General features: G+C 44.8%; 2 protein-coding genes across 19 annotated transcripts in view; one reads left to right on the top strand and one right to left on the bottom strand.

The window, feature by feature from the left end:
- Positions 1-4,502: 4,502 nt before the first annotated feature.
- On the bottom strand, positions 4,503-19,668 carry Mfap3 (microfibrillar-associated protein 3). Of its 4 annotated transcripts, none has more exons than NM_145426.2 (3): positions 19,572-19,655; positions 10,031-10,461; positions 4,503-8,851 (listed from the first exon to the last, which is right to left on the bottom strand). In NM_145426.2, the coding sequence occupies exons 2-3, from the start codon at positions 10,302-10,304 to the stop codon at positions 8,076-8,078; spliced, it is 1,050 nt and encodes a 349-aa protein (NP_663401.2). In that variant the 5' UTR covers positions 10,305-10,461; positions 19,572-19,655; the 3' UTR covers positions 4,503-8,075. The 4 variants fall into 4 exon arrangements, with proteins under 4 accessions (NP_663401.2, NP_850930.1, XP_006532913.1 ...); NM_180599.1 differs by having other exon boundaries at positions 19,608-19,655; XM_006532850.3 differs by lacking the exon at positions 19,572-19,655 and adding an exon at positions 19,483-19,503 and having other exon boundaries at positions 4,505-8,851.
- Fam114a2 (family with sequence similarity 114, member A2) overlaps positions 19,664-20,580 on the top strand; it is a 35,667-nt gene continuing 34,750 nt past the window's right edge. For 5 of the 15 annotated variants that reach the window (XR_879731.3, XR_879730.3, XR_001780046.2 and 2 more), the window contains exon 1: positions 19,677-19,781. Coding sequence is in view for 4 of the 15 variants with exons in the window: in XM_006534015.3 (XP_006534078.1) it covers positions 20,209-20,215 (7 nt within the window). In the remaining 11 variants the exon portion in view is untranslated. Of the gene's footprint in view, positions 20,216-20,580 lie in introns of all 15 variants that reach the window. The other 10 variants (NM_001168667.1, NM_001168668.1, NM_026342.3 and 7 more) reach the window with 7 other exon arrangements.

Here is a 20,580-nt window from a genome sequence, read left to right as displayed (position 1 = left end):
TGGTGACAGGCTCTTTTCCAACCACTGGGGATAGGAAAAGAAGTGAGATGGGTGAGGGCTCTGCCTTAATGGAGCTGGTGTTCAGGTGAGGAGACCAGGCACTCCTTCTCGGAGACAGGGTCGCTAGCTGCCTATGGGCTTCTGGATATTCATTCTTTCTTCTGTCTCGGCCACTGTGTGCACCGGGGTGTCCATTTTGGTTTTCAGCCTCCAATCTTGAAAGAGGAACCTTGGAGTTTATGGATTTGTGTTACTATGCTCAGTTTTGTGTGGCTTCTGGGGACTTGAACTCAGATCTTCATGCTTGCCTGGGAAACCCCCACTGACCCATCTCTCCAGGCCCCTGAGCTGGAGTTGTTTTCCTGCTGAGCCAGCCAGCCAAGTTGGAAGACTTCGGAATTTCCTGGTCAGGTTAACAGCCTTCCTTTCCCACCATGGCTTGGCTGAGCATCCATGCTTAGCTTAAATCTCACCCTGACCTGGCAACCTGGTTCTTTTCTGTCATTCCTGCCTTTTGCCCTTCAGTTCTTCTGTCTGTATTATCCTGTTTTGAGCCAGTTAGCACTCAGCACCACGCAAGCCCTTTCAGGTGGCTTATCATAGGAACATGGTATTGGGGGCTTACAGTCTCAGAGGATGAGTCCACAACCATCATGACAGGAAGCATGGTGGCAGGCAGGCAGGTAGACAGGGAGGAAGACATGGTGCTGGAGGGGAAGCTAAGAGTTATCTCCAGGCACCAGACAGAAAGCTTGGGCATGGCATGGCGTTTGAAATGTCAAAGCTCACCCCTAGTGGCACACCTCTTCCAACACGGCCCCTCCTCCTAATCCTTTCCAACTAGGGACCAAGCATTCAAATACAGGAGCCTTTAGGGCCACTCTCACTCAAATCACAAGTCCCAAGCGATTCTTTTAACTTTTTGAGGAACTGTTCTTCAAAGGCCAAATACCTCAGACCTTTTTGATCAAGGGCATTTCCTTCAAGATGCCCCAGTTTTTAACCCATTGACTCTGTGTGTCTGGTGTGTCTGTGTGTCTGTGTGTCTTCTCCCAGCTGGAAGAACAGAGGTGCCTTTGGTTTTGTTCATGGTCCCATCCATACCCAGTGTGTGTGCACACACTCACTGACAAAAGTGTCAGAATCCACAGCAGAGTGCCGCTCAGGCCACACCACCTGCAGTTCCCCTTCCCTCTGCCTAGCCACACAGGCTCCCTATTGAGAGCATGGTATGTGAATCTCCAGCTAACAGATCTCCAAGTGCCTGCATTTGGGAAAGTATGTTTTGAGGCTCAGATGTATCAAAGTGTGAGGGTGGCTACTCATGTTCCATACATTCTCTTCACCCCTTTCCCTGCCACCTGTGGGGGAATCTGAGACTCTGGCTGCAGATAATGTAGATAATCTTCCTCTTTCCTAAGGGACCCTAGCTCTTCCATGTGGGCCTGATTCCTCTTCAGGGCTCCTGCCATGTTGTCCACCTATAGCACTGAGGCTTGAAATCCCCTCAGAACCCCTAACATGTGTTGTCTGTCTGTCCATTCATAGCCTTAATTACCCTTATCTTAAGTTTATCTCGGACATTCTATCTCAGGGTCTGTGATGATTTGTATATCCTTGGACCAGGGAGTGGCACCATCTGGAGGTGTGGCCTTGTTGGAATAGGTGTGACCTGGTTGGAATAGGTGTGTCACTGTGGGTGTGGGGTTAAGACTCTCACCCTAGGTTCGCGGAAGTCAGTCTTCCACTAGCAGCCTTTGGATGAAGATGTAGAACTCTCAGCTCTGCCTGCGCCATGCCTGCCTGGATACTGCCAGCTCCCACCTTGATGATAATGGACTGGACCTCTGAACCTATAAGGCAGCCCCAATTAAATGTTGTTTTTTATAAGACTTGCCTTGGTCATCGTGTCTGTTCACAGTGGTAAAACCCTAACTAATATAGGGTCCTTGAGTACTACACTTGAGATGTTCAAAAGGCAGCACCTATAGCCCTAGGTGTTCCAGGTGTCAGCATGGAGGAGCCTCGGGAATGGACTGCTTGAGGTTTCCAAAAAAGCAATGGACTTCACATGGAAAACAAGCATGCAGGGAGTTGGTTCTTCCAGATACTTCCCTTCTCTTAGGGACAAGCTGTTTCTCAGAGCGTGGCGTTTTTCTTGAAAGGAGACGCTTAAGGGCTGACTCATTGGTACTCAGGACACTTGAGTGTTCCTTCTTGAACAGCTGAGCAGGAGGCAAAGCAGAGTGCCCAACTGTCAGAAATAATTAGCAGGCAGCAGCACCATGGGTCCCCCACCATATGGGGTGACATATGTGTATTTACATATATACATTGCCTAATCGATAGTTCCAGTGAAAACATAAAAACTCAAGAACATGGCTGTGATTTAAGGGGCTTTTATTCCTTAAAGTGTGTGTAAGCTGCAGACTTTAGAAAAACCAAAGCTAACGATAACACTGAATATTAAGTCCTCCTCTAGAAATCCACAGGCCTCCTTTTCCAGATCAGCTGGTTTTAGCATCTCCTCTGGAAACAGCCTGAAGAGCTTGAGAATCTACTGGCATTTGTGGCTTTTGCTTGCCTGTCTACTCATGAGCCCACAGGCCTATGGTGAGGTAGGCACACCTCTGCAGTGGTGTCTCCAGAGAGGATTAACTAGTTGGGGTGGGGTGGGGGGTCAGATTCACCCTGGATGTGGGAGGCATCATTATCATGGGCTGGGGCCTGGGACAGAACAAAGGAGGAAAAAGGAGAAAGCTAGCATGGCACCACCAATCATGTCTCTGACTCCGTGGTCTGCTCAAGTGATCAAGCCCTTGCCTCCATGCCTCCTTGCCTCCCCCCATGATAGACCGTCCTCACACCAAGAACCCTAGCAACCCTCCCTCCCTTAGGTTGCTTTTGCAGATATTTTGTCATATCAAGATAGGTAACACACCCTAACCTAGTTATGGTAGCTCGTGGGTACAGCTGCGGGAAATATATTGCTTTCTTGATTGAAAAAAAAAAAAAAAAAACGAACAGACTCAGCTTTGCTCTCTGACTGTCTGCCCTTCTCTCTACCCTGAATTCACATCTCATGCTAGAGGCAGGAGGGTTGTCCTATTAGCCAGTGATGTTGGCACCCTGCCTGTAAATCGCTGCCACTCACCATCCCTTCAATCACCACAGACTTCCTACTGACAGACTTGAACATTCATTCATTCACCTGTCACCCAGGGTCATGTGGGATCAAATACCAGGGTGTTAAGAGACCCTGAGAATGGACTGTTACTAATAATAGATATTTTGGAGGGCAAATATCCCATCTTGCTGGCCTTTGGCCCAGACAACTCTAGATATATCTCCAGGAAGACCAAACACCAGGAGCCCATAGAAGTAACCCTCTCCAAAGCATTCCTGTACTGGCTTCCTTCTTCAGGTCTTACTTCCCTGCATTTCTACAATCATCTCCAAATTAAACTGATTTCACAAAAACTGTCTCAGAATCTCCTAGAATCCAACTGTGATATCCTGTGACTATGAGAATGAAAGCCACATGCAAGAATGGAGAAGAGTCTCGAAGCCAAGTCCTCAGTAGCTGGCCTGAGTCCTGGCATCAGCCTTAAATTGCTTGTGCTGGAATGGAGAAACAGTTTGCTCTTGGTAGGCCACCATCCCCAGGTTGCCTCAGCACACAGCCAGATACAATTCTGAGAAGTATGAGGAACTTACTTATGGCTGACATGTGTATTATCTGGACATGGCTAACAGCGCTGATACAGCCTTTGCACTATATACTATGCTAGGCAACTCATGTGTCCTTATGCTGCTCCAGTTAATACTATGCCACCAAGGAGGCATCATTAACTCATCATCAAGCCTGGCCAGCAAATGCTGATGTGTGTGGTGGAATTCCATGCTTAATTTAAATTTGCTCCTCTTTAAAGTTAATTAACGTCAAATTCCACATACCCATTCTTGACTACAGTCAATGGTGTCACTTAAGTAATGGGCTGTATGTTCTACTCTTGCCTTTCTCCTATTTCAGAACACCACACTTCTCCCAGAGTCAACGCTCCCAGCTGCTGAAGCTCATAAACATGACACACTGGGAACACATGCCAGGCTGCTGACTCTTGGGTGGCTCACGGTACCACGCACATCAGGAGAATATTGTATTGAAACAATCATACTGCATTCAAATACATTCTTGTTTAGAATCATCAGGATCAAACTTCAGGGGCTGGAGAGATATTAAGAGTACTTGCTGCTTTTGTAGAGGACCTGGATTTGGGTCCCAGTCATCTACATGGTGGCTTACAACCATTCATGGCTCCAGTTCCAAAGTAGCAACATTCTCTTCTGACTTCTTTGGGCACCAGGCATGCACTTGGAGCACAGACATACATGTAGGCACTCATACACACAAAATAAACCTGAAAAATGATCAAACTGGATCACATATGATAAGTCCACTCTCTACCTGTATATACACCATTTAATATACATCATTCAACTCTGAATTTTTAAATGCAAGTTTTATTAAAAATAATTGTTGAGATACAAGTACTATCAAACAACACTCATTCCCTTTTGTGTGACAGGGCCATAAGCACCCAGAGATTTTCACGAGGCTGAGTGTTGTCACATTCTTGCCTAGATGAGAAGACTGTGGTTCTGGAAGGAGGATACATTAGAGTGACGATGGCTGGTGTGGGGATGAGGCCGGCACTGTGCTGAGCGAGGCTCTAGACAGCATGCATGCAGCCTCCTGGGTCAGTCAGGAATCCAGCTTAGGCTGCTGTAGGGTGAAACTACATATAGGAGGTTGAAAGCATTGGCCCACGGGCTCCTGAGGTTGGGGAACTGAAGAGGAAGTGGCTCGCAGATGGGGATCTGACCTTTAGCATATGGAAGAGAGGCAAAGTAGCAGTGGGGGCTTTCTCACAATTGTCCCAGAGTCAGCAGTTCTTACCATGTTTATATCAATGTGTAGTGGACAGGAAACAGACAAGCTCACTGGGCTTGACTCAAGAAGTAAGCCTAAAAGGCAGGCATAGTGACATACACTTGTATCCTTAGCATTTGTGAGGCAGAAGCAAGAGGATTGCTCTAAGTTCAAGGCTAGCCTAGGCTACATACTGAAACAAAGGCAGATGAAGGCTAGCATGGCAGTGTAGTGCATGCATGATTCTAGTATCCAGGAGTCTGAGACTGGAGGATAACATGTTTGAAGCCAGGTTGGATAGTAAGGCAAGTCCTGCTTTTTAAAAAAAACATTTAAGCCATATCAGACATGGCTTTGAGGACTGGGGTTACCAAACTGTTCTAAACACAACAGGGCATCAACTTAAGAGTGCATGTGTGGAAGGAGTATATGAAGATGCTGAAATGGCAGCTTTTGGTAGATCTATTTTATGAAGCCACTATTTAATTCTGTAAGGACATTGAAGTTCATTAAATGATGATACAGAATTCACAATATGGCAACAGACCTATTTTAGACACATTTTGCTGCTTAAAGGTATTTAAAACAAAACAAAACTAATCTATAAAATTCAGCCAGACAGAAAGATATTGACACCAGCTGGTAACAGACTTTCAGACTGTGGTTTTAAGTTCCTAAAGTTAAAAAGGTTTATAAACAGATGAGATTGTTAAATCCGTTTGGTTTGATTAGACATAGAAAATATCAACAGCTGTCCTCTTCACTTTGAAAAGTAGTGTTTACAGGTCTGCCACTCCTCCTGAGTTTGACCCTTCCCTATTTTAACAGAACTTGGAAGGCTCAGAGCAGGGCAGATGCATTGGCCACTGGTTAGGATACCACTGGATCAAGTCCAGGCTTAGCGCATGCAGGAAAACTGACCCCTACCCTCAAATAGGTGCCTATTGGTTAGCTTTTTGAGACAGGATCTTGTTAGATATCTCAGACTGGCTTAGCACTTGCAATCCTTCTGCCTCTGCCTCCCAGGTGCTGGGATTACAGCTGTGTTCCACCACGTCGAGTGTCTGTTTTATTTTCTGTGATGACTGACCTAGGCTACGGTGGAGTGGCCTATATAAATTCTATAAGCTTACCCAACTGTTTTGATATTTTCCATTTTTTGCAAAGTATCATTTTCTAAAACTCTGGTCATTCAATATGTCTACCTTGAAGTTCAAGACAATGTCCCTTCTAGGAAACGTGGGGGTAAAACCAGTATTTAAGGCAAAAGGCTTCATTGTAAGAAGTGACCCCAACCTTGCTTTATCAGGCGAAGGACTGCAGATATGAGGGAAATTCAGGAGACTGACCCCCACAGAAGAGATTTTTAAAAATTTACCATGTCCAGAGAACAGTAGGAAGGGAAATCATGTTCTGTAACTTAGGATATGTGTAAGAGCCCTTATTCTACAGCCAAATATAGGAAAACAGCTTTCCTTAAAGAAACTCACATCTCTGAGCCAAGGCAAGCTTTTGGTTGAATGATTGGAAGCTTTTGTTTGGCCCTGGAAGTTTCCATGGAAACAGCCTGAGAGACAGAAAAGGCAGTATTACCATATTATCCATATGCCACTTGATAAAAGTGCACACTGATTCGTTCACATTGTCTAGAGTGGAGGTGATGAGCCCGACAAAGGCAGGCACTGAGCTCACTGGTTACAGTTTGAATCTCCTGCTGTCCTCTGTTTGTTTGACACTTTACATTTCCCTCAGGACCTTCGAGCTCAAGCAGATCTCCCACAATCAGAAGCCAAATGCAGTGAAGCATCACAATGAGCTCCACGGCCATGAGGTTAAAAATCTATGGCACGAGCTTCCTGCAGTGGAGGAAACGATTGTTAAGACTATTTACAATCTGTCACGTCACTCTCAGCCAGCAGGAAGGGCTGGCCAGCTTCAGTGCTCACTGCACCCGGATGAGGTGGGCAGCACCACCCCTTATCATTTCCCCCCTTAGGTCTGGATTGCCCGTTTTAATATAATTATGCACTGAGCACAGTGCTCTCATCCGATTTCAGGTAGGAGCTTCGAGAAAGGCTACAAAAGAGCCCTCACTCAAAAGGATGCATCCGAAGACCCAAAACACTGACACTGAGTCTCAGCAGGACAAGAAGAGGCGAATCACCGTTAGCACCAGGTTGAGGGACATGGGGCACTGAAGCGGATTCTGCAGTTCGAGACCTACACAGAGCCCACCTGGGAATTTAGTACGTCTAAAAAGAGAGAGCCTGAGACATTATTAAAAAGTATCTAAACTGATGAATTTCCAGAGAGGTGACTTGACACAGTTCTTGTTCACAAAACACCAATTACATTTTCCCCTGGGAACATCAAGGCCAGCCTCGATGGACTAAAGGTCTTGGTAAGCTAAAAAGGATGTACTCCCAAGAAGAATACATACACTTCTCATGGAGAGAGTGGTTTTCTTCTCCTCGTCCTCTTTTTTTGTTTTTTTTTTTTTTTTTGAGACAGGGTTTCTCAGTGTAGCTCTGGCTCTCCTGGATTTGCGCCTGGAACTCAGGGATCTGCCCATCTTTGTCTCTCTAGTGCTGGAATTAAAGATGTGTGCTACCACACCCCGTGAGAGTGATTTTTACTTTCTAGATCTGTGTAACTAAGTGGTGCCTCACTTAAAATCTGCACCAGCACATGCTCACTCCCCAGGGCAGAGTATCTCCATGTCTGGCACTGGTGTAGACAATTAGAGTGCAGAATAAGGTCTCAAAGGATGGACCAAAGATCTAGTGAAAGGCTGACTTAGAGGTGCAGTAGGTAAGAAGTTTTGGTTGAAGTCCCAACTCAAGGAGAACAAATCACTGATTCTACTGATGGGGAAACTCAGGCTTCAATGTGTCACACATGAGCCAAAGAAAAACTGTGACCAGAGAAGTCTTACTCAGGCCCAGGCACCTTTCAATCTTAACACACATCACTCCAGCAACCTTAAGGAAAATGACCAAATATCAGAAAAATGCTGCCCTTTCACAATGACTTTGGCAATTCATGCTGTGGTGTGTTTAAGGTTAACGGGAAGACCCTGGTCATTTTATGTTATATTCTCATAGCAGGCTCTTTTCCTGAGCACTGGGCAAGCTGTCAGTTGTCATATGCTCACTCTGTGGTGAATGCTGCCCTCTGCAGATGCAGGGTCACTGGGTGGGCTGAAATGACTACTGTCTTGAGAATCTGTCCCAATGCTTTTGGTCTCTGACTGAAGGTGGACAGACACCTGTACTGCTATCTCCTGCCCTTGCTCGCTTAGAGAACCATCATCTGAATCTCCACCAGGAGAGTTGCTTCGGCCTAGCTCTGGGTTAATCACATAGATGCCACTTTGAGCGTCCAAAGCAGGTCTCTCTTTAATTCTCTCTCCCATGTCATCAGGGTCATCCACTCGGACAGCTTCAAACATTTCCTCAACAAAGGCCCGGCAGTTCAGAATAAGGGGCGGGAGAGGGACACTTCTGGCCAGTTCCTCAATATATCGGGCAAACTCCATGGTCTTAAACTGTGTGACCTTGGCCAGCTCGAGGGTTTTGGCTGAGGTGATGATGGGGATGCGCTTGGCAATCTCAAAGGCCTTCTGGAGTTTCTCAGCCCCCTCGGTCCTGAAGAACTCATTGATGGCCTTCTCAGTCTTGCGGAGGTGGGTGCTCATCAGGCACAGCCGAGTGACGTTCAGGATGAGTGTGATTGTGAAGGCGATCAGGCAGACAACCATATAGTAGACACTCATGTCTCCAGAGGTGAAGATCACACGGAGGGTGACGGAGTAGGAGGCACGAGCTGGAGAAGTGATGATACATGTATAGAGCCCACGGTCATCAAAGGCTACGCTGGTGATATTTAGGAAGTTATCAGAAACCAACCATTTTCCACCTAATAAATCCAACAGAAATGAAGAAAAAAATTACAGAAAAGACCTTATTTGCCTTTTCATAAAATTACTGTAGCTTGTCTGTTAGTCCTACTGTTTAACTCTTGTTAAAAAAAAGAGAAAGGAGGAAGGAAAGAAGGTAGGCAGACAGACTGTGACGTCCCACTAAGCTTCTATATGCATAAAACAAGCAATGGAAACTGATCTTCTGACCTTCCTAAGGCCAGCATTTCTTTCTCACTGCCAGACACCAGATCTGTCAGGGAGACAGGTCCGTCCACACAGACCCAAAAGACCAATCTTTCAAAGACATGATCATCCACGTGAGTCTACACCATGTTTCTACCTATACATTTTTATACATGAAAAGAACATGTCTCAGAAGTATAAAGGCATGTTTATTTGTGGGGTGATGGGTTATACACTTTTATTGAAATGTTGCTTACTTTTTATCATGAGCTTATATGACAAGGTACAAAAATTATGTTTTTAAGTACATCTAGGATGGGCCAGGGCTAGTTCAGTGGGTAAAGGCACAGCTCACCAAGCCCGGTGACCTGCAGCTACTGAGCCGAGCAGCAACATGCTCTCAGTGCTCTCTGCTTCTTGATTACAGATGTAATATGTCTAAGCTGTTCTCAACGACTGCCACTGCTTCCCTGAAATGACAGACTGTAGCCTGGAACTGTGAGCTAAAACCCTCTCTTCCTAAGCTCCTTTTGTCAGGGTATTTTACTATAGCAACTGGAAAAGAGACTAAGATCTTTTTGAGTGTGATGTTGGAGATCTCACCCATATTTGCCAGGAGAGGGCTTACCACTGAGACACACTCCACCAGTTAGTGCAAGGGCATGAGAAGGGAAGAGCACTTGTCTCTTCTGCTCTAACCTTTTCTTTGATACCTACCCTTTTGTAAAACAAAATAATTATAATAATTATTATTTTATTTTGTTCTTTTTGATATGTAGAATGCTTTAGAACTTAACCCCTATCCACTACCCCCACACTGGGGATAACACCCAGGGCCTTGTGCATTCTAGAAAAGTGCTCAACACTGCTGTATCCCTAACCCCTTTGGAGCTAGTCTCCTTGATATCTTGTCTTGGAGAATTCTTGCTCAGTATGTCATAACCCCCAGGAGCAGGGTTGAGTCACCTGCTGATCACACCTTACAGGATTACCTCTGCTGTGCAGCTGCTGTCCTTTTGAGTTGTACCAGTGGACTTCTCCATACTGATCCACCGTGAGAAGACACTCCAATGAAACATTTGTTCCCTCTTTGACTATAATGACATCATCACCTGAGTAGGAACCTGCTGAGAGTTCAAAGCTTGGGAGAAATGATGCATTGTAAGAACTTTGATTCGCTCCCAGTGGAGCCACATCTTCCAAACCCAGAGCAGCTGGCACAAGAGTGACCACCAGTAAGATGGACAGGCAGTGATGCAGCTTCATGGGAAAATCAAAGGCAGTCCTGTTTAGACTTGGAAAACTCAAACGTGGCCGAGGAGGATCGCAGTGAATGACTTGTTGCTGGGAGAAAAGTTTTCCAAAGAAGTGGTCCAAGGTATTCTGAGGCTTTCAAAACTAAAAGATGAATGTGGAGGCCAGCCTAAAAGAAAGCCACATAGTGTTTACCCAACTGAGACTCATCATGGGATAAAACTACATGCCCCAGAAACGAATAGACACAAACCAATTAAACAAGGTTGAGCCAGGCATCAGCAGTCTTAGATTGCAGCCAAACCTTGCTGCCAGCACCCCCACTGTGGCAAGCAGCTTTCCCTGGGCTTCCACTTTCTCATCGCCCACTGAGGAGAAGGATGAGAGACTCTCTAAGGATGCTTCTGGTTCGGAACACAAGTGATTCCAGTTCACTTAGAAAATTCTATGCAACCGGGAATCAATGAGAGCTGGAATATAGTTTAATCTTTGATTTCAACCTGCACTACTACCATATGCTAGACCAGTATGTAAAGCAACTGATATGTCTTCCTCATTACCACAGAGATCAAAATCTGTATAATTCAACTACATATTCAGATCAAACAAACAATTCAGGGAAATCTGAGGTAAAATCTGGCCATGTTGGGAAAAAAAATACTATGTGACCTATATAAGAGAGAGATACTAACTTCTGAGGCTATACAATCTCCCTCTCAGAATGCTATGCAAAAAAACCAAAACAACCCCCTGGCCCCATCTTCTTTACAATTAAGAGACAAAAGAGTATATTAATAGTATGTACAGAAATCTATTTCTAGATTGAAGTCTAACAAAATTGACATCTTAAGTGTGCAGTTGGTAGACGCACAAATACACAATTACAAGGAATGACTATTAGACAGACTTGGAAGAATAAAAAGCAAAATAAAAGTCCAGTCTGAGTTCAGGTGTTTAGGATTTTCTTCTTGTTAATTTGATTCCCCACTTTAAACCACCAATTCACAAGGAGAATGTCAATCCATATTTGTATAAATATGTGGCGAAGCTCTGTCTTATTTCTTCTCAAAGTTCAAGGTAATTAGCTTGGAGAATGACATTTATCTCCTTTTATACTCACAGGAAGGCTGCTTGGTCATAGAACATAAAAAACAATGGGTCATTGTATTTTGCCATTAAACCTTCAAAGTCTGAATTACAAGTTTTAAAATGTCATTTAATTTTCATTAAGCTCTTAAAGAATTGGATGAATAATGACAATAAAAAAATCCCAATCTTTAAAATTTAAGGATAGACTATTTAGAACAAAACAAAAACTTCAGACTTTGGTGCTACACAACATATTAAACATGTGTTTACTCTCATTTCCTCATAAAAACCTACTAAGATGACATTGAGGAAAACAGCCTTGGACATTTAATAAACAATTTAGCTTACTTTATAAACTTCACAGTGATGGCTTGTTAGGATTATGCCAGAAGTTAATGGGAACCAACAGGTACCAACAATGAAACACTCATGAGGACCAGAAGCCAGGCTCTGTGCTAGTGTAAGCTTCAAGTTCTTGGTCACTGAGGATGAACAATATCTCATAGACATGACTTTGTCTTCCTCCTAGACTAGCAGTTCTCATGGTGAGTATCCAAGCTTTCCCTGGGACTTCGACAGGGAGTTCCCCAGGTTTATCTGAATCAAACTGAATCGTCATTCATTCCCACTGTCATGCTCTTTACTGACGCTATGGCAAAAACCTTTAAATCCACTCATTTTCTTTTCGTATTTTTCTTTAAAAGAGACTTGTACACCACTTCTGTGGGTAAAATCACCTGTATGGCCAAGTATAAAAATGACTTACTTCAGTTACTGTCACCTGCTTCAAGCTTAGAGCTGTATTCCCACTATCTTTGTAGCCTTGTGGTGTGAGGCCTGCTGACTCAGCAGCCCTCGTTAAGCCAGTCATTGCTGAGTGTTGTGTGTCAGAGGAAGGTCTGTTCTCATGCTATCCTGCAGCCCATTTCACAAGTGAGCCATGTTGCTTGAACTACTCTATTCTTTGACCTCTTCTATTCTTGTTATTGGACAAGTATCTCTCTTACTTATCCCAGTCATTACAATCCCCTGAGTCCATCTCTGATTTCATGTCAGAACCAAGAATCCAACCCAGTTTCTCTCCCTCCAGAATCAGGATCCAGCGTTCTTTGACTCTGAGTCTGGCTGTGAGATATACCCACCACAACAACTGTGGCTCTTTCCTGTACCTCCTGACCAGTGAGTCCCTGCTTATTGCTTGTGCCTTGGCCTCCAACTTGAGCAGTTCCATTCTTGATCTGCTCATCCCTTGGATCTACTGCACTGTTTACTTTCTCGGGGAGGCTTTCTACAGTGTGCACTGCTCTACATTTTGAGTCTTCCTCCATTTTTGCCTTGGGTAGCATCAATGTATATCCTTTGACAGGTTGGTACCTTGTATATGCTCATTAGAAACCTGAATAGATGAGAATGTGGCTCTCTACACTGAAACTCTGGAAGGAGGTGTCAGGATAGGAGGTAAAGCAGAATTGGTACAGACTAGAGCTGTGGAGAGCTACTTGATACAGCTTTTGTTTTCTCTATAAACATGGTGGGTGTTCATCTCAGAGCCTGAAGTAGGTGGGAGTACTTCTGGAGCAACACTGTGTTAGTGTTTTTATTCTCAAGTGTACAAGCACTCTTCCAACAGACTTGCAACCCTCTCATTACCAGGTATTAAAGGGAAAAGGTCGAGTCGCCCCCCGCCCCCCAAATCACCAAAATTCAGGAATTCAAACTCATCTAAATATTAACATTGTCTAGAGAGCTTTTAAAAATACAGATCTAGGGGCTGGAGAGATGGCTCAGTGGTTAAGAGCACTGACTGCTCTTCCAGAGGTTCTGAGTTCAGTTCCCAGCTACCACACGGTGGCTCACAACCACCTGTAATGGGATATAATGCCCTCTTCTGATGTGTCTGAAGACAGTGACAGTATACTCATATATATATATATATATATATATATATATATCATAAATAAATCTTTAGACAAACAAACAACAGATCTGATGTGGGCTTAGATTAGCATCCTGGGTAATTCTGAGGCAAGGGTCCCAGAGCTGACATCTGGCAGAACCAACATAGTTCCTCTTCTCTCTGACAGTCCTGCTAATGGTGCTCTAGACTGCTGGAACACTTCCTACTACAGAGCTGATCTGTCACATTCCATTCTGGTCCTGGCTTCCTCTGTACTGGTACAACTGAATGCCTGCAATCTGATAAAGCCAGGGTGGCAGAGGTTCAGAGTGCAGACTTGACTGAGCCTGCTTCCTGGATTCTAACCAGCCCTGTAGTTTTTACTAAGGACTTAAAGTTTGTGCCTTGTCCCCCTCATCTTTAAAGTAGGACAAACAACAGTACCTATTCTTACAGGACAGTGGCACCTAGAGATAATCCATGTAAACCAGTCTTGCAACAGCACTCACTACATGCACTCTAGTTATTATTGCTGATGGTTCTTTAGAATGGTTCTTACATGTACACCATTTGACAGTTACACCACTCAGCACCTTAACTCGGAACACCATATTCTGGGGTGGGGAGGCACCACTGCAATTTCAATTTTTAATTCAAAACATCACTTTTCTTAGTCTAAACACAAATCACTATTTTTGAGTAACATCAATCAAAATGTCAAATCACCTGTGCCCTGAATTTGTGGCAGACACGCTTCCTTATAATCCCCTTATCCCTTTTCAAGCCCTGCCTCTGCTTGGGTTAATCTCCTGGCTAAGTAAGCTAACTGAAACCTTTGTTTTAGAATGGATTTAGAATGGAGATATTTATAGTTTAGGGCCATTTAAGAAGAGTGAGCATCCAGGGTGTTTAGACAGTTTGGTTCAGCCTAGCTCCAATGGAAAGCTAAGAGTCAGGACAAGAGGGATGGAGAGAAGAGAGTGCCATGAGAAGATGGAAGAGGTGGTGGAGAAAGAGGCTCACACATGCTGCTTTGGCTCTTACAGAACTCATGTTTTTGGTACCAATGACTTTTTTTTTCTTAAAGAAATAAATATCTTTACTTTTTTGTATGTTAGTTTGCTTTCTTCAAGACAGGGTTTCTTTGTGTAGCCCTGGCTGTCCTGGAACTCACTCTGTAGAGCAGGCCGGCCTTGAACTCAGATATCCACCTGCCTCTGTTTCCTGAGCACTGGAATTAAAGGCATAGGCCACCACCTTCTGGCTCTTTATTTGGTTTTATTCACAATTAAAACCACAAATCATTAAAGCTCATCTTCCAAACAAGGAAGCAAATGAGGAAAATGGTCAGGTTGGAGAAAGAAGATTAATAAGCCTTGTAAGACTAAGATAACCATAGCTGCAGTCACCAGGTGACCCTTGTTATCACGCGTCTCCAACTATTCCCTTTATACTTTGGCAGTGGTTCTCAACCAGCTGGTTAAATGTTCCTTTCACAGGACGTGCATATCAGATACCCTGTATATCCAAATATTTAGAGTTTATAACAGTGGCAAAATTACAGTTATGAAGTAGCAACAAAAATAGATTAATGGTGGTGGTGGGGGTCACCACAACATGCAGAACTGTATTAAAGCGTCCAAACATTAGGCACTGCTCTATGGGATGTTCTGAGCAAAGTACCCTATGACCCACAACTAGTCTTTGTTCTATATAAACACAGTCACTTGCTCACTAGTGGTTCACGAACACCTTCATAACAGGGTCTAGAGAAACACCACAGTCACCCCGAAGCTGATCCCATGTCAAAGAGAGCACAGCAGCCTGACCTGACTTCATAACAACAGCCTTGAGTGTCCACTCAGCACCAGCCAGTTTAGACCCATCACAGGCATATGACCACAAAGGCCTTCTGGAATCAGCCATGAAATAGAACCCACCTGCAGGTAACAGATGTTGAGCGGTTAGAGACAACAGAGACAAGTCCAAGGTGACAGCGGGAGAGTGAGGACTCAGATCCCTCATATGGGTTCAGGTGTATTCCTCATATGAAACCTTAAGTTAGCGTTAGTGGTCTCTGCTACCTGCAACCTAGACTTTAACGTGACCATTCCCTTTCCCAAAGCAGTGACGATGGAGGTCAGCAACTGCCACTGCTCAACTCAAAGACTGACTTTACATCATCAGTTAAACCTGGAACCTATCCCACGGAAGGGGAAGCAGCCAGTGTTGCCGCTGCTGCTCAGGTGAGTCAGACCGTCCCCCATGCACAGAAATTTACAAACTAGTTTAGAAGCTGGGGGCAGAAACAGCTAAGCACATACACACAAGATGGCAGGAGCAGTGCTGGAGGGAGGTGCGGCTGTGCTGTGAATTCAAGAAAACGGGGATTCATGAATGTTAGGGGTGTGACCCACTTTTAAATTTGGCACTTCCAATAACATGCCTGTTATTGTCAGTGTAGCAGCTGACTTGTTAGGATCATGAATAAGCAGAAAAGTAGATGATTTTACCCCAGAAAACCATCCTGAATACTATTATTTTAAAAGTCAGGAAGAGAAGAGCCTTTGCCGCCATCCCTAGCAGACTGCTTGGCTGCTGTTCCTGCCAACTTTGAGTGAAGAAATATTTCCATTCGGCTCCAATTCTCAACAGAAGCAAATAAGGAAGCAATATGGCTGCCTTCCGTTCCCATGGCACAGCATTTAGTTGGCTGTGGAAACTGCCGTTTGCAGAAATCATTCTGGTTAAAGTCAAGGGGGAGGACACTGGCGCGCAGATGGCAATGTTTTTCACTCCAATTACAGCAGGATACTAATGTCTTATTCCCAGCATTAACTGCTCCTTGTTGCATTTACAGTGCCTCGGCTCTGCTCTGCCTTTAGTCACACTTGCAAACTGGAGGTTCCCATACAAACTGCCACACAGTTGACAAAGTGGCATTCCAAGGTGGCAAGGAAGAAAGCAAATGGAGAACAGCTTGCGTGTCCCCACCATCCACTGCAAAGAGCAAACACAAGTTGTGCGGCTTGCCGCTAGTGTTGCCATGGGGATCTGTGATATTGCAAAGTTAGTTCTAGGTCCAAAGAGATGGTCCAAGGGGTAAAGGCACTGCTGAACAAGCCTGGAGACCCGAGTTCCATCGTGGGATCCACATAAAGGTAAAAGGGGAGTATTCAAAAAATGGGGATTCATGAATGTTAGAAGTGTGACCCCCTTTTAAATTTGGCAATTCCAATACCACGCCTGTCCTCTGATCTCCACACACGCACCATGGCACACATGCTGCCTGTTCCCATACACACACACTAAATGCACTTATTTAAAGTTACTATTATTCAAACAGAGGTCATCATTTTGAAGGCCATTTACTTAGAAGTTTCTAGTTTATATTTCCAGTCATTTCCCGAAGCCTATCACGCTACCCCCAGACATATGGACGATTTCAGCTCAAATGTCAACATATTTTCTGGCACAACAAAAAACATTTTCTGTATCCATCAATGGTAGTTTGAACAGGTTTGGCTCCCACAGATTCATGTGTTTGAGTAGTTGGCCTATAGGGAATGGATCTATTGGGAGGTGTGGCCTTGTTGGAGGAAGTGTGTCACTGGAGGGGTGGGCTTTGAGGTCTCCTATGCTCAAGCCCCACCCAGTGTGGAATTCCAGTCTCCTGTTTAGCTGTAGAACTCTTAGCTCCTCCAGCACCATGTCTGCCTGTATGCTGCCACGCTTCCCGCCATAATGGACTGAATTTCTGAAACTAAGCCAGAGCCAATTAAATGTTGTCCTTTATGCTTTGGTTATGGTGCCTCTTCCCAGAAATAAACTCCTAAGAAACCATCCTTTTTAGAGCTTTGTCTAAATGCCAGTATCTGACTTGTATCCTTTTTTGGCACAGCAGTGACTGGAAGCGGGTGGCAGGATGTCTGAGAAACGGGCTTAGATTCAGGACCTTCCCACCTCATTTTCTTTCCTCTGTAGTCTGAAATTAAGGAAGTTGCCACTGTATCTTTAACTCAGTAGATAAAGCCCATCACGGTAACCCCATACACAGCTTAGAGGGAATCCACTGAAGCCTTCCAGTTTTGTAACGCCAAAATTATAGGATTATATAATTTAGTGGTCAGAAGAATGGGCTCTGGAGTTACACGTACCTGGTCCTTGTTCTGAGTGAAGCCCAGTCTGGAAAAGCCTTTGTTTTCACATCTACTGAATGGGGTTAGTAACGGTAACAATCCTGGAATGTCTGGAAGCATGCATGGATGTAGGTACATTACAAATACATGCTATTGTCATTATTACACTTTTTAAGATACTTTCCAGTTAGGTCCTACTGTATCTGCCTAGATCACAGTCCTTTTACCCCATCTGGGTACCACACTTATTTAAATCCAATCTAACCGCTTGTGATATATCCAAATACTGTCTTTCAAAGAAAAACAAAATCTATTAGGAGACTTCTCACTATTTAGGAGATAAGCTTAAAACTTCAGATAGCAGTTGTAACACTCTGGGAGTTCAATATGTAGGAACAGTGCACACGTGCACAAACTGCCTGAAATAGTTTGTAATTTGGTATGGTCTTAAGTTGCACCTTTATCACTTGCTCTGATGTGCTCGAGGCCGCTTAGTTTCCATATCTGGATGCTGATTCCATTATCATCCCCTTCTTTGCCTAGAATCATACAATGTTTCCAGTCCCCACACAAAGCTTCAGTTACGTGTGTCTTACTCTCTACTGTCTCTAAACTGTCTTCAACCTCACATTCTGGTTCTAGTTGTTCCTTTTGCTTATCATTTCCTTTCCCCAGTAACAGCTTCCCATGAGAAATTAGAGAAACTGTGTTTCTGAGAAAGGTCTCATGTAGTCCAGGCTGGCCTCGAATTTGCACTCCAAGGTAAACTTGAGCTCCCCTCCTGCCTGTACCTCCATCTGCTAAATGCTGGGATCACAGACCTGTGCCAGTACTTCACCTGGAAAATAATCTTTATAGAAATGTCAGTTATCATTTAGTGACTTACCATTTTAAAGCTACTTCTTTTTTTGAGAGTAGTTTTGATTTCTTAAATGGAATGTACTGGCAGTAGTAATCTATTTAAACAAAACTCTTCAAAATTCTTGGTAAGTTTAAGTGCAATGGACTCTAAGACCAAAATTTTTCAGAATTGTCACTATAATACTAATGGCAACATGTAAAAGACAAGACAGTTACTAGTGGCCCAAGATACATTCCTATACATTTTTCCTTTACAAAAGAAAACCAGAAGAAATCTTTTTTCTGGTTTATTTGTTGGACCAGACGTTTTTGTTTGTGACAGGATGTGGTTACTTAGCTCTGGCTGGCCTAGAGTTCACAATGTAGCCAAGGCTAGCCTTGAACTTGCAAATCTTCAAAGGAACAGGCATTTAGTAAGGTCGTAGAGAATATCAGCATACGGAAATGTAAAGAATTACTATTGAAAGTAAAGTCAAACATTTGAAGGGTTTTAGGAAGTGGCAGTTACATCTGAACACTGATGTAAGGGATTGAACAGAGGAGGGGAATCTGTTCCTTTTTTTTTTTTTTTTTTTTTTTTTTTTTTTTTGTGCTCAGGATCAAACCCAGGGTCTTGCACATGACAGGCAAACGCACTCCCACTTAGCTATACACCAACACAACACAACAGCGAGACACTCGAAAGCAAGTCTTTAGGGTTTCAGGTGCCCCCCCCACCCCATATTTTAACACAATTTTGCTTAATGTCTTCTTGGATAAACTGCCCAGGGACAAATGAAGCGATGCACTGCACATCTAAAATTACAAATCAAAAGCATATCACTCTCCTGCTTAGAAACTATCAATTACTTCCCATCGAGTTCCAAATTTTAAGTCAAACGCCTGGTCACCGACCTCACAAAGACCCAGTGCCCAAGTTCTCCGCCCCCCCCCCCCCCCCCCGTCTCCCTTTACTATTTATTCAAAACCTCTACTCCTCCTCCCTACAGGCAGGCTTCCCCCTTCTCACTTCCTCACTCAGTTCCGTTCCATCACCGCATTTAAACTTGGACGAAAGCACTTAACTACCCCCTCAGATTCCGTTGTTTTGATGGTGGTGGTCTCCCTTCCTCACCACCTTTGCAGTGAGCTGAGAGCAGGGCCCGCCCTGAATTCCCAGTTTGTGTCCCGGATCGTCGCTGGCCCTCGAGTATTCTGGAAATACCTCATGGCGGAACCCCGACACCCACACCCAGCCTTCACGGAGGGCGGACATCCTGGCATCCCCCGTGTCCAGCTTCAAGCATCCTTTACCTCTCAGGAAGCCACCGGAGCAGCGGATTCACTCACCTCTCTGCAGTCAGCGCCTTCCGCCCTAGAGGATGCTTGACCCGGAAGTACTCCTCGACGGCGACCCCGCCTCCGCGCTGAGGTCAGGAGTACTTCCGCGACGGTCGGGTCGGATCGGCGAGCGAGCGGCGGTGGCCGCGGTGAGGGGCGGTGTCGGGGTTGTGGGGCTTCCGGGTGAGGGCGGCGAAGGCTGGGGGGTCTCGGGGTCACGGGTTGAGGGGCTGCAACGCTTCCAGCCATGTTTGGTGGGCTTGCCGGCCGAAGGGCTGGAGAGCTTGTTTACCTGAGGCCTGGGGGTGGGACCTGCGTGCGGACGTGCGGAGACGAGAGACCCGCCACGTTAGCTGGGGAGTCGCCGCAGCCTGCAGCTGGGGCTCCCTGTCGCACGGACCGGCGGCAGCGCTGACCCCAGGCTCGGCTTCCAGCTAGTCAGCCACGCCAGCCACGCCGCCTCCGGGTAAAGGCGATGGTCACGCGTGTGCTCTGGGCATATTTGTGTCTCGACTGTGAGGCGCCTTGTTTGACTTCTCCAGTCACCTGGATTGTTCTCCTCCAATCAGGAAAAACCATACCCGGAAAACATTAAATAGTACAATTCCGTATGTCTGGTATGTGTTTAATCTTACTTATAGGAACGGTGGAGAGGGACATCACCACTCACGAATCTTGTCTCCTGACTCAGCCTAAACTCTTGGCACGTCCTCGATGCTTATTAAAATCTCTATTGTGCAAGTGAAATAATAGGGACAGCTGGAGTTTACTAATCGGAATGTTCTAGTTTCATAAAATTTAAATGAACGTATGCAATATGTGCGTTCTATTTGCTTACATAGAGCAAATCGAGAGACTATATATTATATGTTGTAACTCGGAGAAAGAAGAAAAAGGTAGCTCTAAAACAGTGTCTATACAGCTGCAAGAACACCTTCTGAACTTTGGGCAAGCATGTCGGTGTCTTTTTGTTAGATCAGCC

Source organism: Mus musculus, chromosome 11 (genome assembly GCF_000001635.26).
Source record: "Mus musculus strain C57BL/6J chromosome 11, GRCm38.p6 C57BL/6J".
Taxonomy (NCBI): domain Eukaryota; kingdom Metazoa; phylum Chordata; class Mammalia; order Rodentia; family Muridae; genus Mus; species Mus musculus.
This window is presented reverse-complemented; position numbering and strand designations above follow the sequence as displayed.